Source organism: Apostichopus japonicus, chromosome 22 (assembly GCF_037975245.1).
Source record: "Apostichopus japonicus isolate 1M-3 chromosome 22, ASM3797524v1, whole genome shotgun sequence".
Taxonomy (NCBI): Eukaryota; Metazoa; Echinodermata; class Holothuroidea; order Aspidochirotida; family Stichopodidae; genus Apostichopus; species Apostichopus japonicus.
Window position 1 is genome coordinate 22,857,416 of NC_092582.1, and position 22,620 is coordinate 22,880,035.

Here is a 22,620-nt window from a genome sequence, read left to right on the forward strand (position 1 = left end):
AATACCCTCCATTTACTATGGTTTATAATATCCTCATCCAATGTACACAAAAGGTCGATGTCTCTCGTACAGGACAGGCAATCAGTTAATAGGAAGTGGAAAACTCTGCTCCAAATCAGGATAGTAGAGGACAAAATATTTATTGCCACAGAGGGAAGAAGGCTTAACTCCAGATGTCTGTCAGTCTGTCTGTCTGTCTGAGGACAGTTCGGTCTAATCAAAAGGGTTAAACAACGTGTCTTTATATATATATAAACACTTGATATAGGGGGAGGGGAGAAGTCGGGGGGTGGGGGTGGGGGTGGGTTGGCCTGCAATTTTTTCAGGTCACTATTGTAACCATTTTTAAGGCAAATTTTAAGGATAATACTCGTTTCATTTCTCATTGAGATTTTTTTTTTAAATGAGTGCAAACAATATCAATGATAAAATAAAAAGACTTAAAATTTTATTCCCCATCTTCCCCCCACCCCCCTCCCTCTTTATTTTCTTCTTCTGCTTTTTATGGGTTATCAAGAATTGTCAAGAGCTCACTTCTCTCAGGACCGAAGGCGTCTGAAGAGGAACCTGTGAAACTCGTCAAATATTCATTGCGACGACTGGCCCAGTCATCTTCATATCTTGTTTCTGTCAATCACTCGACTCGGTCGACATCGTCGCCATTAATATTCAAAACTTTTCACAGACAGGTCTCTGCTCCGATCATTATCACGACTGCACTTATACGGAATCGTGTTTCACCTCATTTTGTCTCTGTGAAAATTGATACTTACATAGTCATTGCTATTATTTTCCCCGCTGCTCCAGTCGCCCCCATCTTATGTATCTTGTTGGTTTAGGGATACCTTCAGAAAACACCATCTCGCTGGGATGCTTGCCCCCGCTGGAATTGAGGCGATTGGCTCATCTCTAAATGTGTGATAGACTTGTTAAAGTCACATTTAGGCGAGAGATTATCCAGTGTACAGTAGTCAATGTGCAGGGAGCCAAATATTATAAAGTTTTGAAACTCATGGAAGTTGTATTATCACGAAGGAAATTTTTATTGTTAATAATTTTACAATTATATACAAAAGAAAGAACAGAAATTCCAAAAACGAAAAAGAAGAAAATGGTTTCGTAGGTTTTAAGACATAATTTGATGAACCTAAAATTATCAAAACAAGTTTCAAAACAACTTGTTTCTATTTTGTATAATTAGGAGAATATTTCATGTACATTCAAAACACATCCAATAAGTTTTTAAAAAGTGTTAGAGTTTGGATGGAGGGAAAGATGGACGGGCGGGCTGTCAGTCTGGTGGGGGGGGGGGCGGGCGTGCTGGCCAAAACTAGTAATATTTTAAATTCATGCAACATGCTCGATGCCTTAGATTGTCTGTGTTTACCGTTGATGGTATTTTCTCTTCTGTTTCTTTATTCTCTAGAGACAGCATTGATAACTACTGTCTGATGATAGCCGAGGAGGAGGGTGAGGTGGACGATGACTTTCCTGCCCTCGATTGCAAAGAAGCCATCTCTAAATTTGGCTTCAGTACCTTGGCTCTCGTCGAGAAGGCATCGGTCCTCCCCGATAAGGAATCTCAGGAGTCCGGTAAAGATGAAGCAATAATTGTGAACATGTAAGTATAACTCATCTCATGTCAGAAACTATAGAGAGATGGCCTTAGGCATTCACATGTGAATAGATTTGTTTAAATCTGTTGGTAACTCACATGTGAAGATATTGGATATAAGTGGGCAGTCTGGTAGAGGGGGAAAATGATTGTGAAGATATGAGTATACTCATCTCATATTAGAAGCTATAGATAGATGGCTTAGGCATTCACATGTGAATACACTTTCATAAATCTGTTAGTAACTCACATACGAAGATATTGGATATAAGTGGGCAGTCTGGTACAGAGGGGGCGAAAAAAAATGATTGTGAATATTTGAGTATACTCATCTCATGTAAGAAACAATAGGGAGGTGGCTTAGGCATTCACATGTGAATAGATTTTTTTAAATCTCTCTGTAACTCACATGTGAAGATATTGGATTTAATTCGGCAGTTTGTTAATACAGGAAAGAAATGATAGCGAACATGCGAGTAGAATCGTCTCATCTGAGAAACCGTAAGGAGACCTTTGGAACGTTGACTTCTCAGAATCGGGAGAGACATTATGAGACACTCATATTGTTGTCCTGCTCTGTCTTTCTTTGTCCTCAGAAAGTCCTCAGATGGAGAGTCCAAGCTTGCGATCGATAATACTCAGGTCACTCTCCGAGAGTTGATGAACAAAGCGCTGAAACGGAGGAAGGGAATCATCCCAACGGCAGGTAGAGTCAGCTCAGTTCCGAATGTAGTAAAAATGGAAGTCACTAAACCTCACCATCATTAATGGTCTCTGCGATGAGAGATAACTGTCATGAACAACTCGCCCCACCCACCCGCCCCTCCATCATTCCCCCCAACCACCCTCCTCTAAAAGTAGATGACTCAAACCCTACCATGACGAATGGACTCTGTGACAAACAATTTAACCCATACAGCTAAGAAAAATATATCTTATTGCATGTAGCAGAGATGACAGATATTATGATCCTTCATACACACACACACTCACTCACACACAATGCCTGAAGACTTGATTTAGTCTCAATATGACATCATTGAGCCACATGTGCTTCAAATGTTTTGATATCTTTTTTTTCTGCATTCTGCTTTTTAGAGAGACAGGTTGTGTAGTAAGAACCTTTCAACAATAGTGACACACATATCCAAAAGATTAGTCTCAAAAAGGTCCAACTTCCTTTCCCCCCCCCCCACCCTCCTTGAAATACAGAATTTGTCATGTTGTCTTTGCACTGTGTTCACAGTGTAATTGTTTTGTGGACACATGAAGAATATTTTTAGATATCACATTGTAATCACTACATATGACCCCTTGAGAACTTTCACTCTGTAACCTTGAGGATAAAATTAGAATGATGAAAGTAAAACACGTCTGGAAAAAATGAACTGTCCAAATGAGCCATCTGCACATTTATTTATTTTTCATTTTCAAACGGTTTTTTGTTTTCTCTGTTTCCTTATGTTTTGAAAGATAAAAGTGCTTTGTTACTAACTGATCCTTTCACTTGTTAGGTCCTGATTACCTGATGGAGAAGGTTAACGACCCAGGTGTGTCCCTGGATTTGGACGCTAAGTTGAGTTCGATTGGATGCCTGAACTTTGTGATGGTCAGAGAGCACAGTAAGTTATCACATGTGCGAAGGTTTGACTCTATTGCCATATATTTTTCATCAGGTTGTATTTTTTTGATATTCTGATTAAAATCTGGTAGTATTCATCCATTACTGGTTACCATGCAGGCCTAGAATGTCACAATTTTCTGCAACATGCTAAAAAATGCCAGTGCCAAAAAAAACCCAGTTATTTCCAATATCTTTCCTTTAGTAGTAATAGTATTCTACTACAAGATTGTGGCAAAGTCTCCTCTCAAACTGTCATGGTATAATTCCCCGAGTAATGATAGACAAACCAAACATGGTCACCAAATATTAAATTTGTGGACCATTTTCCAGAGCTAATTTATGTTTTTTTTGGGGGGGGAGGGGAAATTGGGACTGTTTCCTTTCATCCCATCCAATTGTGTTGGTCAAAATTCCTGTTAAATTCTTTCAAGAAAGTTTTTACCATCCAAAAGGGGAGGGTAATTTCCCTTATAACTCCCCCCCATCCCCCACCTAATGACGGGCCATATCATCTGTCACTTGCTCCCCTATCCAACACTCCCTCCCTCTCTCCTCACCCAGTCAGAATGTCTGCAAAATCCCTCGTCCTCGTGGCAGGGTCTGTTGTCCTTAGAAACACGTCATTATAGACTTCAGTGTTAGGGTTACCCCCGGTCTTCAATACATCCACTGATTATAACAGGAAGTGTACAACAAGTTGTTGGTGGCAGTTACTAATTACGCTAGTCTAAACACTGCCAGCAAATCCCCAAACGAACTGGGATACAATTTTTATAGTCTAGCTGTGACTTCCTGCAGTGATTAAACACAGCCGACCCAGTCACCCAGAGACATTCTAAAACAATAGCGTAATTTCTCATTAACTTCTGACGGACATATCCACCGCTAAAAATAGTATGCCAGCGAATTGGATCAAGCCGAACGGAAATTAACGAAGCTATCTTTGGCTTCAAGTGGCCATGACATGTGTTTTTATTCAGAGTAAAAAAACGCCGCAGCTAGTTTGCATCTCGTTCAGGCTACTGAACAAACTCCAAACTTAGATTCAAAGCTGATCAAAGTAAAATTGTCCTTGCATGATCTGTTTTTTTTTCTTTTTTCACAAAGAGAATCTTAATGAGCAAGAGATTTATTAATTTAATAAATTAAACTCTTGTTTCCAACATTTCCTGACCAAGAAACTTTATCGAATAAGTATTTAATCTCACAAATAAAGAACATTTTTGCAAATTAAAAAAAAAAAATACTTGAGACTTTGACATTTTTTTTCTTCAAAAATTGTTGTAAATTTAAAATTCTTGAAAAATGGGTAATAAGTCAAGCTCATGGGTTACATATCGTATTGGGTTTATGGTATTGGAAATCGTCGGAAAAATTTATCAACATCCACTCAAAGCAGATGCATTAAGAGATGCATTAGGTCTTAGAATGAATTCATGCCAAAAACATATAATTATAATAATAATTAACAGTTATTGAGAAATGTTGTAGTTAAAAATTTATAACCTTTATATTCCGGTGGCAAAAGTCCAATGGTTAATTAAAACGTTGGGAATTTTATGCATCTTCAGGTTAAAACCACATCTTCGTAGCATTTGGTGTGACGTGAAGATGTGAATTTTTCAAAATTTGGTGGTAGTTGTGAATAGGCATCTGGCAACAGCAAACTGAATGATGTACAGCAATTCAGCTGTGAATGTTGTTTCTTGCCCCTTTTTTATAATATTTAACATCACAGAGGAAAATAAAATTTGTACAAAAAAGTTTAAAAAATAAATCTAAATGTAGAGAATCTTGACAGCTGAGCAAGAATTCGAAATGTATCAGGTTTCAAGAATAAATCAACAAGAATATTATAGGAAATAAAAACTTTTGAAGGACACCTGTAATTATGTCATCATAGAACACCCACTGCGATCTACTCCAGGAAAGAATGGAGGGATTAGCTAGTCAAAATAGGTTACATTCAATCAACCAATATTCTTGATTTATGAACAACATTTGAGATTGGGGGGGGGGGGGGTGGGGTTCCAACAGCCTCTGGAATTTTTTTCCTTCTCTATATAGGCCTCATATTGTCTGCCTTTGGGAAATCCCTGGGTAGAGAAGTTCTGCCAAAAACTTTGTATTAGTCACCATGTCCAAAAGGTAAAGCTGCAATATGCTGCTTAGCTAGGATGAATCGATACCGAACAATAGAGATTATCTCTGCTGACCTGCAGTGACTATCATGTGAAACTGAATCACACAAAAGGTTATGTACTTTGCTGCATCCCCCTCACTACCTTACTTTTGACAGGTACCTTCAGTGAATAATATTGCCCCCCGTGCTAGTATTTGTTAATATCGCATGTCGTGTGTTTTGCTTTCATACTTTTTTCCTTCATTCTCTACGTATGTTTACGATGTGTTTGCACCACGTTCACAGGTAAGAGGTCGTACGTGAAACCGAGTGAGAGATTCCGTCACGGTTCCGGCCAGGAACTCTCCTACGTCATCAGCACCCAGTATAAGTCGTTCAGGGTCAACATGTTACACAAACTGCGCCCAACCAACGAAATACAGCTCGGTAAGACTTTTTTAAGTTTATGACTAAAACACGACTTGGGCAAATATGACCAAAGTTTTTCTTACCATTATCTAGGTAACAAGCTTCCCTACTTAATGATTCCAGTCGGGGTCTTAACATTTAGTGGCCCAGACTGTTTTAATCGTGTTCGTATTATTCATATGTTAAAGAGTTAGTTGAATAATTTAGAAACAAGCAATAGAGTTTTGCTTCATCGTACGAAATGAAGGTCGACTTAGTCAAACAAATGAACTATATTGTTGTGTTACTTTAGTTTGGAATATCATCGAAAATAGATGTAAAAAGGCTCTTTCTCTCCAAAAGCTGTGTTAACAGAACATCATGTGGTGTGATGTGGTATCGTCTTATGTTGTGTATGAAACGATGTATGGAATGATGTGATGTCATATTTTGTAAGGTGTGGTATGTTGTATGATATGGCATCGGATGTGATACCATAGCATGTACAATATAATATATGATATGGTATATGATATGAAATATAATGTAATATGTGAAATGGTATGATATCATCTGATACGATATATAATATGATAAGTGATATTGTATGATATAAGTGATATGGTATGATATATGTGATATGGTATGATATATGTGATATGATATATGTAGTTGGTATAATATCTGTGATATGGTATGATATATGTTGTTGGTATAATATATGTGATATGGTATGATATGATATATGTAGTTGGTATAATATATGTGATATGGTATGATATATGTGATATGGTATGATATGGTGTTATGTGTGATATTTTGTGACATGGTATGATATATGTGATATGGTATGACATATGTGAGTTGGTATAATATATGTGATATGGTATATTTGTGATATGTTTGATATGGTACTGTGTGATATATGTGATATGGTATGATAATGTGATATGACATGTGGTATTGTATGATATATGTGATGATATATGTTATGATATATGTGATATGGTATGATTTGTGTGATATTGTATAATATATGCGATATAATATCTTTTGATATGATGTGGTGTGATATAGCTGGTGTATAATTCAATGTGACATGATAAGATATATGATATGATACACAGTTTAATGAAATATCTGCTCTCTGATCTCTCATTTAAAAACAGGCATCTCGGGAGAGAAAGTGGAGATTGACCCCGTGCAGCAGAACAAGCACACTCCAGCCAAGTTACTGACAAAACAGAAGGCCATAACCATTGAATCAGACAGAGTAGCTGCCTGCAAGATACTGGAAGAGAAACAAGGTAGGACATTGTTAGGAAGAGAATTAGGCAGGGTAGCAGTCAGTATCGTAAGCAGATGGTCTCTGGTCATATACGTACATACAACAAAAGCAATACCAAGCACTGTTAAAGGCACTGAAGACTCGCCCCAAACAGCGTGCGGCCATCTGAAAAGTTAACTTTTTGTTGCTTGCAAGTGACGTTTTGTTTGTGTCGCTACAAAATGCAGACAGTAATGAAACGTGATACCTTGTTATCTTTAGCTGGACCTGAGATGTCCATCGCTGTATCGTTTATACACTGTGCTGTAGGTATTGACCGTAGCTGCATGTAGTGACTGTACACTAGTGTCTAATTACCGACGGTAGCAAGGTGGGTGTGTATTTTCTGGGATCGATGGTGGTGTTTAACACTTCTGTAAAACCTCATTCGAAACTAGGTCAAATTACCGGCATTAGACGTTTCTTTTTGCGCGAGTCTTCATACCCTTTAAAGTGTTCGGTTATCTTGTAACAGCTGATGTCTCATACCTCAAGATGGTCAGTAATAATTTCCAAACATATTTAGGCTTATTGTAAGAAACTTTGCTAACCCACTGTTAGGTAAGCCTAGCCTTGTTATCCTTTAACGTATCATCAGCAAAGTTTGTTCAGAAGTTGTTACTGCTGTTTATTTTAGTTTTTATTTTAACTAAATTAAGTAGGGTTCGGTAAATCCAGAAAGGAACCCCTCCATCCACTTTTAATAGTAATAAAGGATATGCTGCACCATTAATAGGCATTATGCGGTCTCCCAGACTACTGTATTAAATGTTAGGTAATTAAATGTTAAATGTATTAAATGTTATTAAATGTTAGGTAATTATTAAATGTTAGGTAATTAAAGCATTGTCACACAACCAACCACCTTAATATTATGCCTGATGTCATTATTACCATTATTAGTTTCTGGTATGCAGCCTCACATACCTTCTGTGTGTAGCGTTTGTATGTCCATCAAAAAAGAAAGCTATAAGGATGTGGTAATTAACCTAAAATGTTTTAGTAATTTTCCAGCAATTTTGTTATACAATGGGACTGCAGTTGGATTCCCAGTTGAACTTTTCCTTTTTACTGTATTTGAGATCTCGAAGGACTTTAAGAAAATTGATTTGATATCTTAATCCCTGTTGGAGAGAAAGTGAAGGAGCTCAGCTAAAAATCTGTGAAATTCCTGCTATATTTTGTCATTTTGGTTGCTTCTATGTGTAAGACAATAGTATTATGACAACCCATTCACCATGCTACCCATTCAAGTGAAACAATGAATGAAGTGTCCCGGGATGTTTGTTTTTCATTCAGGCGTTAATGTAGCTCTTTAATTTCTTCATTATTTTTATTTTGTTTGTTTGTTATTGTTAACTTTTTAGCACAAAAGTTGTTTAGAATCAATTTAATCATATGTTGTAAGTTTTTTTTCTGTTTAATGAAACAACTTTTTGATTCATAGTGTGTGTTTTTTTTGTCTCAGGCAAAACGGTCTTCCGCTTGACGTTCAAGAGTCCTTCTCACGAGTTCAAACAGTATGACTTTGAAGCCAGCCCAGCCAAAGCCAAGGAGATAGTCAGAAGGATTAACCACATCTTAGAGCTGAGAGCCAGCGCTGTCAAGCATGACTATACACTTTGGAGGAAGAACAAATACAGTAAAAAGGGACCAAAGAGCTGAACATATCTTTAACCTAACTAACAACCTGAACAACCTAATAACAACCTGATAACCTTAGTGGTGTTCACATCTCTCAATGTGTAGATTAGATGAAGCTCTTGTGTACTTTGTCATAACAAGAAAAAGAGTCTGGATACATAACCCGTACAAAATGGTCTAACCCAGAAGGCCATAGTGTTGTGTTACTCCGTAATTGTTGTATGGAATGGGAGAGTGCAGGAGAATTTCTTTTGAGGGATTTTTGGGAAGATGGGTACATATCACTTACAATCTGGTCTAACGAGGTGGCCAATAGTGATGATTTAATTAATTAGTAATTGCTTGTGTCAATTGGGAGAAATTTTCCTTTTCTCCTTATTATGACATATGAAGACTAACATTCTTCCAGAAGTCACCTCATAACATGGATTGCCGTGATAACTTTTCCTAGTAGTGAATTACTTTGTCGAAGGAAGAGCTAAAGATGTTGTGCAACACAACGTTGATGATAGCACTGTAATCGGATAACAGCGATTTTAGTATTACATGCGCCGTTTGTTCGGCTGACGGTCAATATGTTATTTTAACATAGACCTGGAGGGGTTAGAGGGAAGGGTAAGAGGGAGGGGTGTGAGGGAGGGGTTAGAGGGTGGAGAGGGGGTTTAGAGGGAGGGGTAAGAGGGAGGGGTTAGAGGGTGGGGTTAGAGGGAGGGGTTTGAGGGAGGGGTAAGAGTAAGAGGGTTAGAGGGAGGGGTAAGGGGGTGGGGAGTAGGGCTGGAGAGGGTGGGGTTAGAGGGAGGGGTTTGAGGGAGGGGTTTGAGGGTGGGGTAAGAGGGTGGGGTTAGAGGGAGGGGTAAGAGGGTGGAGAGGAGGGCTGGAGAGGAGGGTGGGGTTAGAGGGAGGGGTAAGAGGGAGGGGTTAGAGGGTGGGGTTTGAGGGAGTGGTTAGAGGGAGGGTAAGAGGGTGGGGTTAGAGGGAGGGGTTAGAGAGGGAGGGGTTAGAGGGAGGGATAAGAGGGAGGGGTTAGAGGGAAGGGTTAGAGGGTGGGGTTAGAGGGAGGGGTTTGAGGGAGGGGTTAGAGGGAGGGGTAAGAGAGAAGGGTAAGAGGGAGGGGTTAGAGGGTGGGGTTTGAGGGAGTGGTTAGAGGGAGGGTAAGAGGGTGGGGTTAGAGGGAGGGGTTAGAGAGGGAGGGGTTAGAGGGAAGGGTAAGAGGGAGGGGTGTGAGGGAGGGGTTAGAGGGTGGAGAGGGGGTTTAGAGGGAGGGGTAAGAGGGTGGGGTTAGAGGGAGGGGTAAGAGGGTGGGGAGGAGGGCTGGAGAGGGTGGGGTTAGAGGGAGGGGTTTGAGGGTGGGGTTAGAGGGAGGGGTAAGAGGGAGGGGTGAGAGGGTGGGGTTAGAGGGTGGGGTTAGAGGGAGGGGTAAGAGGGTGGAGAGGATGGTGGGGTTAGAGGGAGGGTTAGAGGGAGGGGTTAGAGGGAGGGTAAGAGGGTGGGGTTAGAGGGAGGGTAAGAGAGGGAGGGGTTAGAGGGAGGGGTTTGAGGGAGGGGTTTGAGGGAGGGGTTAGAGGAGGGTATGAGGGTGGGGTTAGAGGGAGGGGTTAGAGAGGGAGGGGTTAGAGGGAGGGGATTGAGGGTGGGGTTAGAGGGTGGGGTTAGAGGGAGGGGTTAGAGGGAGGGGTTAGAGGGAGGGGTTAGAGGGTGGGGTTAGAGGGTGGGGTTAGAGGGTGGGGTTAGAGGGAGGGGTTAGAGGGTGGGGTTAGAGGGAGGGGTTAGAGGGTGGGGTTAGAGGGTGGGGTTAGAGGGAGGGGTTAGAGGGTGGGGTTAGAGGGAGGGGTTAGAGGGTGGGGTTTGAGGGAGGGGTTAGAGGGAGGGGCAAGAGGGTGGGGTTAGAGGGAGGGGTTTGAGGGAGGGTAAAAGGGAGGGGTTAGAGGGATGGGTGTGAGGGAGGGGTTAGAGGGTGGAGGTTTAGAGGGAGGGGTTACAGGGAGGGGTAAGTGGGATGGGTTAGAGGGAGGGGTTAGAGGGTGGGGTTAGAGGGTGTGGTAAGAGGAAGGGGTAAGAGGGAGGGGTAAGTGGAAAGGGTTAGAGGGAGGGGTTAGAGGGTGGGGTTTGAGGAAGGGGTTAGAGGGAGGGGTTAGAGGGAGGGGGTGGTGGAGGAGGAGAGGGATCTGCTTGATTTGATATCGAGACTGTATTCATATAATCAACTTTGGAAGTACTTTTCTGCTAAATTTCATGAATGTAGAAAAGGTATTAAGTTAACATTGTATGCAAATATGCAAGTAAAAAATGTTTTTGTCCCTGGTACAATTTCACTTTGCCCTGGCACACAGTTGGAATGACAAAATGGCTGGTACTGTACCGCACTTACATTATCCTGTCCGATAATTTGACGTCCTTCAGTGCTTGTTGGCGTAAGTTTAAATGATACAATCGACTATGAATCAGAAAACAAAGATACGTGCAATACAAAGATATGTGTAAATACAATCTCATGTTTAATTCATTTTTTTGTTCTTTAGTCTTAAAACTTATATAAATAGTTACCTTCAAGTATGAAGCCATTATTTCTAATGTGAACCTACTACTTTACAGGAAGCATCTTAATTTGCTGAGTGATAATGCAACTGTAATGCAACTGTGTCCTTCAATAACCTGAACCATTCGACTCTCCCTTGTTTCCTTTTTTGTTCTCTTTTATGCTGTTTCAACTGATAGACCAAACTAAATACAGCTGTGATATAATTAAATTGCATCACTGCTGCTTTTCTGGAAATCTTAATAGAAGCTTCATTATGAAATAACAAATAAATTTTGATAAACAGTTTAAAGAGGGTCTCTATACCCAATAATGACAGTGGTAACACTTCCTTATCCTCCACCTTGCTTCACTTTGCTCCACCTTCCTCGACTTCCCTTTCCTCCACTCTTTTCATGGGAAAAGTTTTTTCTTGTTTTTGGTTATTGTCACTTATTGTTCACCTCAGATGCATTATTTTTATTTTCATAGTTCATCACACAACTTTGTCTACATGTTAAAGATGAAGCAAGCAAACAAAAGTGAACATTCACATAAAAATGCAATAGAAATCATATTAAAAAAACACTCCCATGCAAAATTTTAGAAAGTGCAATGAAAAATTGAATCTCAAATTTTTGCACTTTATTTCCTGAACATACTTTTTACAGAGCTATTAACTGAGCACAATTCATTGCCTGTCTAGCAGACAATAATTTTAAATAATTTTCCCCCAAACCATCCTTTCGTGGTATATAATATTTTTTTCCTCATCACTTTCCACTTTTCTCAAGTAGTGTGCGTGGGTCGTCGATGGCCGTGAATCCTTGAACAGATTCCTTAGCTGTGAAAGCAAAAGTAGAATTAACCATCGGGCTAAAAATTTCAATGACATATTTAAGTTCATAAATTAACAGTTTAGAAATTTGTTGCAATAATTTTTACATTAATTTCAAAAAGATTGATTTTGGACAGGTTAGATCTAACAGTTTCAGAAATGCTAATATTCAAATGAAGTTGACCTTGTTCATTGATTCCCCAGTAAAAATTCTGTAAACAGAATTTACACTACAAACTTTTTTATCAGTCTTTATGACTGTATTATAAGCAGAATTCAACAGTTTTAGAGATTTGATTTGCTGAGAAAATAAGATTTAAATAAAAAAATAAATAAGATTCTCTGGACAAAAAAATCCAAAGTTTTAGCAATAACCAGTTAACATTTTGGAATGTTTGCAAAGCCATAATGTGTGCCTTATTTAGAAATTCCGTCAAATTTCAACTTTTTATCATAACGTTACTGTTGCCTCTGTGGATTAATGATGTAAATATTATCAAGGGAAAAAAAAACAATTTTTAGCTCGATTGCACGTAACGACATCACTTCACTCTGCGACTGCCAGATACTTTGACAAAATATCCCCAAATCTAGAAAACCATCCCTTTGGCAAACAATCTCGTTGTTTGTCCTACAGATGTAAACAATTTCCAGCAATTTTGTCAAGGCCAAAGGGATATTCTGCTACCTGTAAGATACATATCTGCAAAATTTAAAAACCTTGATTTGTAACTTACCAAGTCTGTTAGTTTCTTGAGAGAGAAATGCGTCCATGCTTTCTTGGAATTGTTCGACCTGTTTGCACGAATTTACCAGCTGATTAACCTTAGTCAAGAGAGAAATATAGAAGGAAAGAAATATAAAATGCTCCATCAATAAAACTGAACCGCTAAAGTACACTTGTATCACATAGATGTTTAATCAGCAAGTGAGGAATTCCCTGAACTTATAGACTTTCCATATTTCAGTGATGAGGGCTAGTCTCAGTAAAAAAGGAATTGATGATCGTGGAGTTCGATCATCTCCCAGGAATTTATGTCGTGTATCCTCGGGAAAGACGTTCCTCTCATCTCGATAAGTAACTGAGGAGATCGAGTCTGTCATGATCTATCCCGCCGGTTTTATATGCCGTTCCTGCCTAGTAAGTGAGACCAACGGCTTTATGTCATCTCGCAGTATGATCTGCAAACCTCCCATGAACAAAAAAAAAATCTGAAAACTGGTAGAAAACAAACAATGTGCAGAAACATTACATGGATATCCTTCGAATCATAAATGATAAAACCCTTCCTTAATCACTGAACACAAGTGATTTGTTAGAATGTTAGAAGTTTTAGTTGACTGAAGAACACTTTGTAAAACCTATAGGTATTGGGCACCAAATCTTCAGGGTTGTTTTGGGGTATCTCCCCCCCCCCGCCTCCCCACCGGTCTAACTGTCATGGGCGATAATGATTTCATACCTGTAGGGCTACGTTTTCTTGAATTTTGCCAGCTGCTGATATCATAACATCCAGGCCTGGTAGCTCTGAGAGCAGCTTTCTCTGTGTCACGCTGAGGGTCTCTGGCTCATTAACAGGCATACTTTGTGGCTCAGGTCTAGAAAGAAGAAAACAGAAGAACAGTTTGTGTGACTTTTGTGATGCCTTTGATGGATGGAAGGGGAAAAAAAAAAAATTGGTATAAGGAAAAGTTTGATATATCTGAGATTTGCACCAGCGATCTACCCCTCATCATAACTTTGGGGCCATTCCACAATCCTGATCTTCTCCCTTATCGTACCCCCTTCGGACCACTCCATGCCCATTACCTCCTCCTGGGGACATGTCATACCCACCATCTCCCCCCCTCATCTTAACCCCGGGACCATTCCATATCCGTGAGTTCCCCCTCATTTTACCCATGGGACCATTCCACACTCCTGACCTCCCTCCCCTAGGGGGCATTCCATACCCCTGCGTTTACCCCTCATCTCACCCCTCGGACTAGTTTACACCCCTGAGTGTCTTACTTGGCTGTTGCTTCTTCTGTCCTCTGAGTATAAGATGTCAGCATCTCATCCCACTGCTTACTTTCGTCACTCAAGGTCTTAATCCTCTCGTCCAGTTGTGAGATGTGTGTCTCCATCTCCAAATTCAAAGGGTTTTCGTTCCGACTTTAGAACAAACCAAAAAAATATATATATATATATTTATATATATAAAAGGAATAACATAAAAACTGAGAGCGTTGTGGTCAAGTGGTTAAGGCAGTGGACTTGTGATCTAAGGATTGCAGGTTCGAGGCTTGACCAGATCATTGCGTCGTGTTCTTGGGCAAGGCACTTTATCTCCTTTGCCTCTCTTCACCTATAGGTGTATAAATGGGTACCTGTGATATAAACTGTCAGCTGGGCGCTGTTTAGCTGCTGCCATGTGGAGGGATTGTCTCTATATGTTTGACAGGTTATCGTTGACCAGGGTAATATTGTGATGCGCCTTGAGCGCCGAAGTTATCGGTGGATATGTCTGCGCTTTATAAATCTACAATATTATTATTATTATTAAACAACTATGCTGCATTTAGAGAAAGGCTGGATCTCGAGAGAGATACAATAATTTAATTAAGTTAATGAGGGAAAACAGCCAATGTTTGGTGTTTGCAGAGCTTTCGAGCAAGACTAGCTCTTCTTCAGTGCATGATCACCAAAAGTGACAAGGAGTAGCAGGAATTGAAACTATTTTATAGAGAAGAGTGTGTCCGCATGGTTGTGAAGTCAAAGCGACTTACTGATTTCTGCTGGATTTAGCAGAAGTTTTGGAAAATCGAATAATTTTGATCCGTTCCGGATTATTTTAATCCGATTCCATGGTAATTTCAAAGGATTTGTTTTGGTTTATCTGGGACGGCAGATCGTTTCTGATGTTTAAACCGAATGGTGTCGTGGTCTTTAGGTTACTTCCCAGAAATTTTCTTTTCTTTCCTAGATTTATCTGTCCAAGAATCATTTATATATATACATATATATATATATATATATATATATATATATATACATATATAAAGTCACTTACTCAGGGTGAAAGTAGAAGTGAGAATCACACAGAACTAGTAATAGCTGGTAGCGATTACAATGTACTTTGCCTTGCAAATAGTCCTAAACCAGAAGGTTGGGCATTAAGATTTACTTATGATTACAGGGAACGATTTATCCAGTATTGCATTGCAAAACTATGTTATGCAAAATGAGCAAACTGCTGTACAAGCCCAAAGATGTACAGTTATTTTTTTAAGCCCAGAAACCATAGATATTTTATACTGCTACAAAATTATAGCCATCACAAAAATTGCTACCTAAAATTTGAACACTATATAATTAATTCCCGGTATTACACTGTAAACCCTAGAGGGGTGCATTTACCTTTCAAAACAACCATTACTCTCCAGGTTGGCCAGGCTGCAACACTTTCACAGTAGATCTGACTAGACTATACCTAATTTGCATATAAGAATCAGGGCAGATTTAATTTTAATATAAACAACACAGTCTTAAAGTTTCCATACCTGCTACTGTAACAGGCAGATTTTAGGGTTCCATCTTCGACTAATTCTTGCAACGATTTGTGAAATTCTTCTTTCCCTGTCGGGTTTGAGAGGAAGATAAGAATTTGAAAATTTGTCATCCTTTCAAAGAAACGCCATGTTACACCAGATCTCGCACGGAGAACTTTTAGCGACATTTTCTGTATGATCAGTGGTATTAAAAATGTATGGTGTTCCAATGAGAACTTAGGGTACAGTAACAAGGAGTATAGCTGCATGGATTCACCCCATCGAAATCGAGGGTTTGGAATGGAAACCAGTTACAGCAGATTGTGATTGAAGACACATTGTTCTTTAATGCATGTTGTCTAGGAGGGCTCTTATTCCATCATGGCGTTCTGTTCAACCGCATAAAGTCAGTTTAATACATACTTGCTAATATTAATATTGTTTGGCATGTTCATATTGTTACGAGGGCCCATTGTAGCCTAACGCTAGTCACTGCTAGTGAGAAACCTAATGTTATCATGTGGAGAGTAATTGAAATTGCCTACGTGATAAATCAGTATTTGAGAAATTAGGTCGGGTTACCGTGTCAGAATGTTATAATACACGATTGTTCTGGTATATTCCTTATGATGACACGCTGGTCTCGGGTTAACGTCGGTTTACGTGGAATCGCGTGTAAGCTGTGCACGGCATCTTCGTGGATTCTCTGGAACGTTCGCGAGAGATGCAAAGGACTTCCGCGAAATAGAGAAACCGGGTCGCGTTGTTACTCAGGTGTCTCGGGAAAGATCTAGATGATTCTTGACATGGCGAATCGTATAAAAGCCAGCCCAGACCGGAGAGTTTCTGAGTTTCTGTACGAATACAAGCGACGACACATATTATACCATTCTACTATATATCGTCAGTGCTCAACTGCCAGTAGTTTCTGAAGGATTGAGATATCGATACCAAGATTGATTCTACACTTCCATTCAGAAGTTTGAAGAGGACTTTGCTGTGAAAGTACAGTTTTCCAGTGTTTATTTCGGAGAAGGTGAAGAATTTCTGTCTCCGTTGAGGAAGTTCGTTACGCCAGGAGTTGGTGGCTATAAAGCTGATTTTGGACTGACTCTGGTAATATTTAGTCGGCGAGAAGTTCGACTTGTGCTTCACTCTATTGTGGCTGGAAGTCCGTCTTCTATTTTGGAGCATTGCCGGAAAGAAGGTGACTACTGTTTCTGGGATCGCGAGAAACTTCGTCGAGGACCAGTGAATTTCGCGGTACAACGGACCGAGAATCGTCGTCATCAAGGTCGTGGCCGCTGAGGGATATCGCCGTTGGAAGAGACCAGCGTGTTTTAAAGTGTATCCTATCTTGTTAAGTTTGTGAGTAATTTTCTTTAATTCATATTTTCAAATAATTTTTCCCTGCAAATGAGGGGGATGAGGGGGAATTTTTTAAGGCATTTAAAAAAGTATTGAGTTAGAAAAACAAAATTCTCTAAGCTTTTGTATTTTAAGAGATCTTACAGTTTGATGCAAGGTGACCATTGGGAACAATACCGATTAATTAAAACCCCCATTACCATGTTTCAAAATTGTCAAAACTTTAAAACTGTTAACAGGACATAGTCAAACCTGTTGAAAGATAAGAAAGAGGTGGTACTAACCAGTTGGTCTAAAGTTCTCCATCGTTTCCAAAATTGGAAATTCTTCGTGCAGTTTGTTCATAGTGTACTGTACAAAAGAGCAGAAATAAGTAAAAAATTTAGAAACAAAATAATATTAGTACTCTATATTTCAAATTTTTATTTCAAACAATCAATATCTGTAAAGGTCGTCAAGAATGGTACATCGGAATAAAATCGCAAGGAAACAACAGACCTAATTGGTTATCATTGGCTGCATTTCACTACTTCATTTAGTAACACAACTGTACTCCACTGCCCCCCCCCCCACCCACTGAAATTTGCACAGAATATTAACGTTAATTTGCAATGTAAGCCATATGCCAGGAGAGTTGGGAGCATCTGCTAGACGATGCAATCAGCTCATAATCAACTTTGATAGTTACTCACAAAATGGCAGCTTCCCTAATATCTGTAGTCATAAGCTAGAGGCAGAGAGAGAGAGAATGGAAGCTTATTTTGTTCCCTTCACCCTGTACGGCAGCCCACTTGGATGGCCTTTATGTTGGTATGTCTTTACGCAGCAACAATAAGTAGGGACCGCGACCCCTACACAGACTTGAGGAGGGGGAGGGGGTTGACAGACCAATGTTCAGGGGTGTTAAAAGGACACAACAAGTAGAGTCATATTCAACTGTGTCCTGCAGTAAATGACAAATAGATTCATCTTCAGCTGTGTCGGCCTACAGTATACCAAAAATAGAGTCACTCTCACCTCAAAGCAAGCTAACTTAAGAAGCCGCAGTCTCTCCTCTGGCGTCTCATCCATTGGAATCTTCATATGAATCTCTGCAAGATTAATACACACCATTAGACCATCTGAATGAACGACTAGAGGATACAAATTTTATAACCGGATTCAAGCAGGATGGGGGAGGGAGGGTGGGATGAGGTAATGTCGATAAAAATAAAGGCACTCCGCAGAAAGTAGGCTAGGCTTCCGAGAGGTCATAGAGCTTAAGTCTTCAGATACCACCTACTAACACCCCTGTGGCTGCATACAATAATGGAAAACAAGGCTCCAGTATGTTAGTTAATAGTGAAACAAGTATATTGATCAAATATTACAGGATTCTATATGAATGATGAGGAGACATACTAGCAAGAAATCAAAAATTTTTATTCTGCAAAAATTAGCCCAATTATTTCATTCCTCTCAACCATCTCACCTCTCTCCCCCCCCCCCCCCCCTCTTCTATAAAAAAAGGTCAATATACTTCCTTGATAAAACTTGTCATTTTTTTAACCAAAACTTTATGGCAAACTTTAATAGCACTTTGGATGGATAGGGATACAAATCAGGAATTGGGGAGGAATTCAGGTGGTGGGGGGGGGGGGGAAGGAGGGTTGGGGGAGATCATAAGGGAATAATATAACAGAGAAACTGATACAGCATTTAGAGCAAGGGGAGGATGAGAACATTTCTGATTCCTTGGCTCATGAGAACTTATCTAGACATCTAGTACTTTCTAAATTAGAATTCAAAAGATCAATCAATCATGGTAAAACAGAAAATTATCCATTAGGATCATAAGGCAAAAAAAGCTAAAGAAATCGTGCGGTTTCTTGACCTACCTGTAACCTCTGTGTTAACCACGCCGATGGATTTTCGAGAACGCCCTCTCACGAAACTCGATCTTCTTCGTTTCTTATCTGATTTAGCGTCTGTGGGTGTGTTCTAAAACAAGAGAGAAAATTATTCAGAGAGAAAATTTTAGTGACCTGACCGGTGTTTATAGTGTAAGGTCTTATTAATATTTCTGCTATTTTTGTTGTTGCCCAGACTGTTATTTGTTTTTTCAAATGCTATTTAAACAGTCATGATCTTCTTTACAGCCAGTCTCAGCGCAGGTCTTTTCTCTTACTCACCTGGAATATCTGAATCTGTTAGTCACTGACCAATGTGAAATTCTTATTAAAATGCAGATCATCTTAGGAATTTAGAGGGAAGAGGAATTTTAGAATTCAAAAAGAGATCATCTTAGGATATTGTTGTTCTCATATGAGCTGTAGAGGAACCACTCCAACAGTTCTTTTTTATTTTCTGTACAATAGAGTTCTATAGGGGGGGGGAGGGGGGAATGTTTGTAAATCAACAGAAAAGAACATATTTCAAATTTGGTATATATATTTCATACAAAAAAATCACAGAGATATCAAAGCATGAAAGGAACACATCCAAAGGTATACATGTAGTGCTGATAGTCGTAATTGATTATGTAATCGCCAGTAGTCCCAATTACAGTAGTCCAGATTGGAAGTTTGATTAATCGCACTCACAACCTAAGTTGCGATATACTCGACTACAAGCTAGCACTACACATAATTTGCTTTTGACAAATAGCCTAACCTAAGTTCAAAAACAACACTAAAGCAGTTTGTCAGCAAATATCGCAAAAGTATACAGGTTCTCACGGTGCTACACTAACACTGTGCTGTGTTAAAAATCAGCAAGCACCTGCTCCGGTTAGATTCATGCGTTTGCTTGCCAGTAATATGCTTGTTCTGCAGTGCAACATTCAGCCCTAGCAATGTTTAATCATTGCGCAATTCCTAACTTACTAATCTTTTACGATTGCCAAAGTATTTGTAATTTCTTCAAATATGTTTACAATTACTTCATTTCTGGCCTGGTTCATATTTATCGGATGTCTGATCAAGTGTGTCGATTGCGGTGTAGTTTAATTTCAATGTGCAAAATATGTGCCTGCTATCCCGCTAGTCTAGAGCCTAGAACGTCCTTCTACAGAAAACTCTTGCATACTAATCATCAAACTGCTAAAAGTGTTACATCTATTCATTGTTTGCATGTTTGCTTTTATGAGTGCTAGAAGTTGTCGTAGCCTCGTACATTCATTCAAAAGTTTTTGATTTACTACATGAAGGGTTTTATGAAACGTTGCAGATTGAAAATTGTTCAGTTTTTGTTTGGTAGGTGTTTAAACATGATTTAGACACCCCACGTTAAGACACAAAAGAACAAATAAAGACAGTGCACCATGGAGAAAAGATTTGTTTAGACCTTTTCTGCAATGTAAAAATGACAGTGGTGACGTCATAACTGTAACCGAGTAATTGCAAGAAGAGCGATGCGATTAATCCACTACAAAAGAAGGAGTTGACTATAAGCACTAGTATGAATATCATGTGTTTTCTTGAAACGAACTAACGACAGATTACATACTTGTTGTTTCTGTTCTAATCTTTCTCCGTAATTTGGCTCGTACTTGGATGGCATCGTTCTTCTTCTCTTTATCAGCAATGGTGAACTAGCTTCATTGTTTTCTGATTGAAGCTGCTGCGGATGAGACTTGGCCGCAGATCTGAGAAAATAAAATCCAACCCATTTTAATGGCTTTCCAGGCTCAGTTGGATGAGTGAATTTAAATAATGGGTTAAGTATGGATTTGCGCTTGCTAGCTAGCTGATCTTCATGTCTTCTTTGATTCAAAGGTCATTGAAGAACTTCTACAAGTTACAAAGAAGTTTTTTATTTACCTCCCTTCTCCCCTCCCCAAAAATTCTTTACATAATAAAGCTTTATAGCTAACATCTCTCAAGTTCATCCGCAAGGATAAATATCAATCTAAGCAAATTCTCAGATTAAACTGTATTGCTGGGCCCAGGCTGAAAAATAGAGGATGGAGGGAAGTAGGGAAAGAAGATTTATTTCAGATAGATTTTCATGTGTAATTCACCTGATAACATATTTTATTGTAAGCTTAACAACAGATGTATGTTTGTCTATGAATATATGTGTGGAAACAGATTTCAATACCATAATCCTCTCAACTTGAATAAAATATCTTGTGAAATGTGTTGCTTGCACCATTATGAAAATAACAGAGTAGCCTTTAAATCTTAAGTCATGGGAATATGAGGTTAGCAAAGATCGATTAGGCCTAACTCAATTATCTGATACTGTGTCCCATAATATTTGATGATAACTAGGGAAAAGTTGCTAGGCCTAAGTTAGGCGCTACTGTATGTTAGGTAGGCTAGTTTTTGTGCAGAGAACCATAGGCATAGGCTATAGTACTACTAGCCTAGGGGGCCTAGGCCTAGGTCTATTATTTTTAACACAAGACTCAGAACTGCTTCACAAAATGTGAAGAAATTAATTCCTGGCATTGATTGATATAAGGTTATTACTTCTAGTAGTAGCACTAGCAGTAATAGGCTAGTAGCATAAATTAAGGTGACAAACCTTGTTAGTCTTTTGCGTCCTTCCATTTTTTCTCGTGGAACTGGTACCAGAAATAACAGGTTCACAATTTTAAGAGTTTTTCATTCCGTATGTGGAAACACGATAACCTCCTAGTCCTAATCCTAAGTAGACTCTGTCCCATACAAATTGCCAAAATATCGTTGGTTGACTGAAGCAAGTGTTGACACAAATAAGTACGACACAGGAGGCGAATTGAGTGAGAGAAATTGATAACAATTCAAATTTTCAAATCTTTCCATAGCTTTGCAATTTCGCGCCAGTCAAATGAATGACATTCAAAGAGGAGGTGTGATGTAGGTAAAGTAAAAACCCTTTCTTTCAATTCCATTCCTTTTCGTTGCTGAATATAGCAAGCAGAATGTGTTAAAATATTGCTCTGTATGACACTATGAAATGTGTTTGACCCCCGCCCCCGGCCCCCCACACACTAAAGCGTCGGAATTAACTTCCAACATTCAATGGTTATTTGAACTATGTTAAAGTTAGTAAAACTGGTGGGCATGAGTGCGGTTTCAATCCTAGCAGAATCTGCTTGTAATTATTTTCCCTAGTGTTGTTACACACAAAATTGTTAAAATATCATTGGTTAAACCCTAAAAACATTCTGTTTCGGCCTTTCAAGTTATTTATATGAACTATTTTGCTGTTTTCATTCCAGCATGTACTCAAAATTACAGCATACTAACGACACGTATGGACGTATCTGGCATCCGTATGGACATCGTTTTTTGGACAAAATTTGATTTCACATCACGTCTTTTTAATAACTTTGGTCATGTAACTTTATAATATCTATTTTTATTAGATCACCTAACTATCACTGAAGAAGATTTCAGCTGTAATCTTGATCATTATTACGAAAAATAGATGATTGAATTCCTCGTACATTATCACGGTAGGCCCCTCTGTTCAAGGTTTATTGGCATTTATAACATTAGGTTCACAACGTTGGAATTTCGATCACCGAAGTCCTTATTCAGCGGTGATATGTACACATTACCTTAGTCTCATTTTCTACGGTATCTCATAAGTGCCGTCTATATTATTAATAAACTTGAAATGTCTGTTGTTTTTCCCTTTACTAGCCTGGCTACTACA

General features: G+C 39.2%; 2 protein-coding genes across 7 annotated transcripts in view; one reads left to right on the plus strand and one right to left on the minus strand.

The window, feature by feature from the left end:
- Positions 1-9,360, plus strand: part of LOC139963787 (target of rapamycin complex 2 subunit MAPKAP1-like) — a 37,350-nt gene extending 27,990 nt beyond the window's left edge. For all 6 annotated transcript variants that reach the window (XM_071964915.1, XM_071964916.1, XM_071964913.1 and 3 more), the window contains 6 exons: positions 1,427-1,621; positions 2,212-2,321; positions 3,130-3,237; positions 5,668-5,808; positions 6,939-7,076; positions 8,565-9,360. In XM_071964915.1, the coding sequence (XP_071821016.1) occupies positions 1,427-1,621; positions 2,212-2,321; positions 3,130-3,237; positions 5,668-5,808; positions 6,939-7,076; positions 8,565-8,761 (889 nt within the window). In that variant the 3' untranslated portion in view covers positions 8,762-9,360. The remainder of the gene's footprint in view (positions 1-1,426; positions 1,622-2,211; positions 2,322-3,129; positions 3,238-5,667; positions 5,809-6,938; positions 7,077-8,564) is intronic.
- Positions 9,361-11,382: 2,022 nt separating this feature from the next.
- LOC139963420 (kinetochore-associated protein DSN1 homolog) lies at positions 11,383-21,918 on the minus strand. Its single transcript, XM_071964165.1, has 10 exons — positions 21,502-21,918; positions 20,479-20,617; positions 18,870-18,972; positions 18,010-18,083; positions 17,277-17,343; positions 15,637-15,712; positions 14,105-14,248; positions 13,557-13,692; positions 12,831-12,918; positions 11,383-12,099 (listed from the first exon to the last, which is right to left on the minus strand). Exons 1-10 carry the CDS (start codon positions 21,525-21,527, stop codon positions 12,029-12,031), a joined length of 924 nt encoding a protein of 307 aa, XP_071820266.1. The 5' UTR covers positions 21,528-21,918; the 3' UTR covers positions 11,383-12,028.
- Positions 21,919-22,620: the final 702 nt, after the last annotated feature.

Bases quoted from the DNA above. Each gene is read 5' to 3' on its own strand.
- LOC139963420 (XM_071964165.1), bottom strand. From the start codon at position 21,527: ATGGAAGGACGCAAAAGACTAACAAG. The intron at 18,084-18,869 runs GTAGGTCAAGAA...TTAATCTTGCAG, and splicing joins GGTTAACACAGAGGTTACAG to AGATTCATATGAAGATTCCA. The intron at 12,100-12,830 runs GTAAGTTACAAA...TTGCTTTCACAG, and splicing joins TCAAGAAACTAACAGACTTG to CTAAGGAATCTGTTCAAGGA.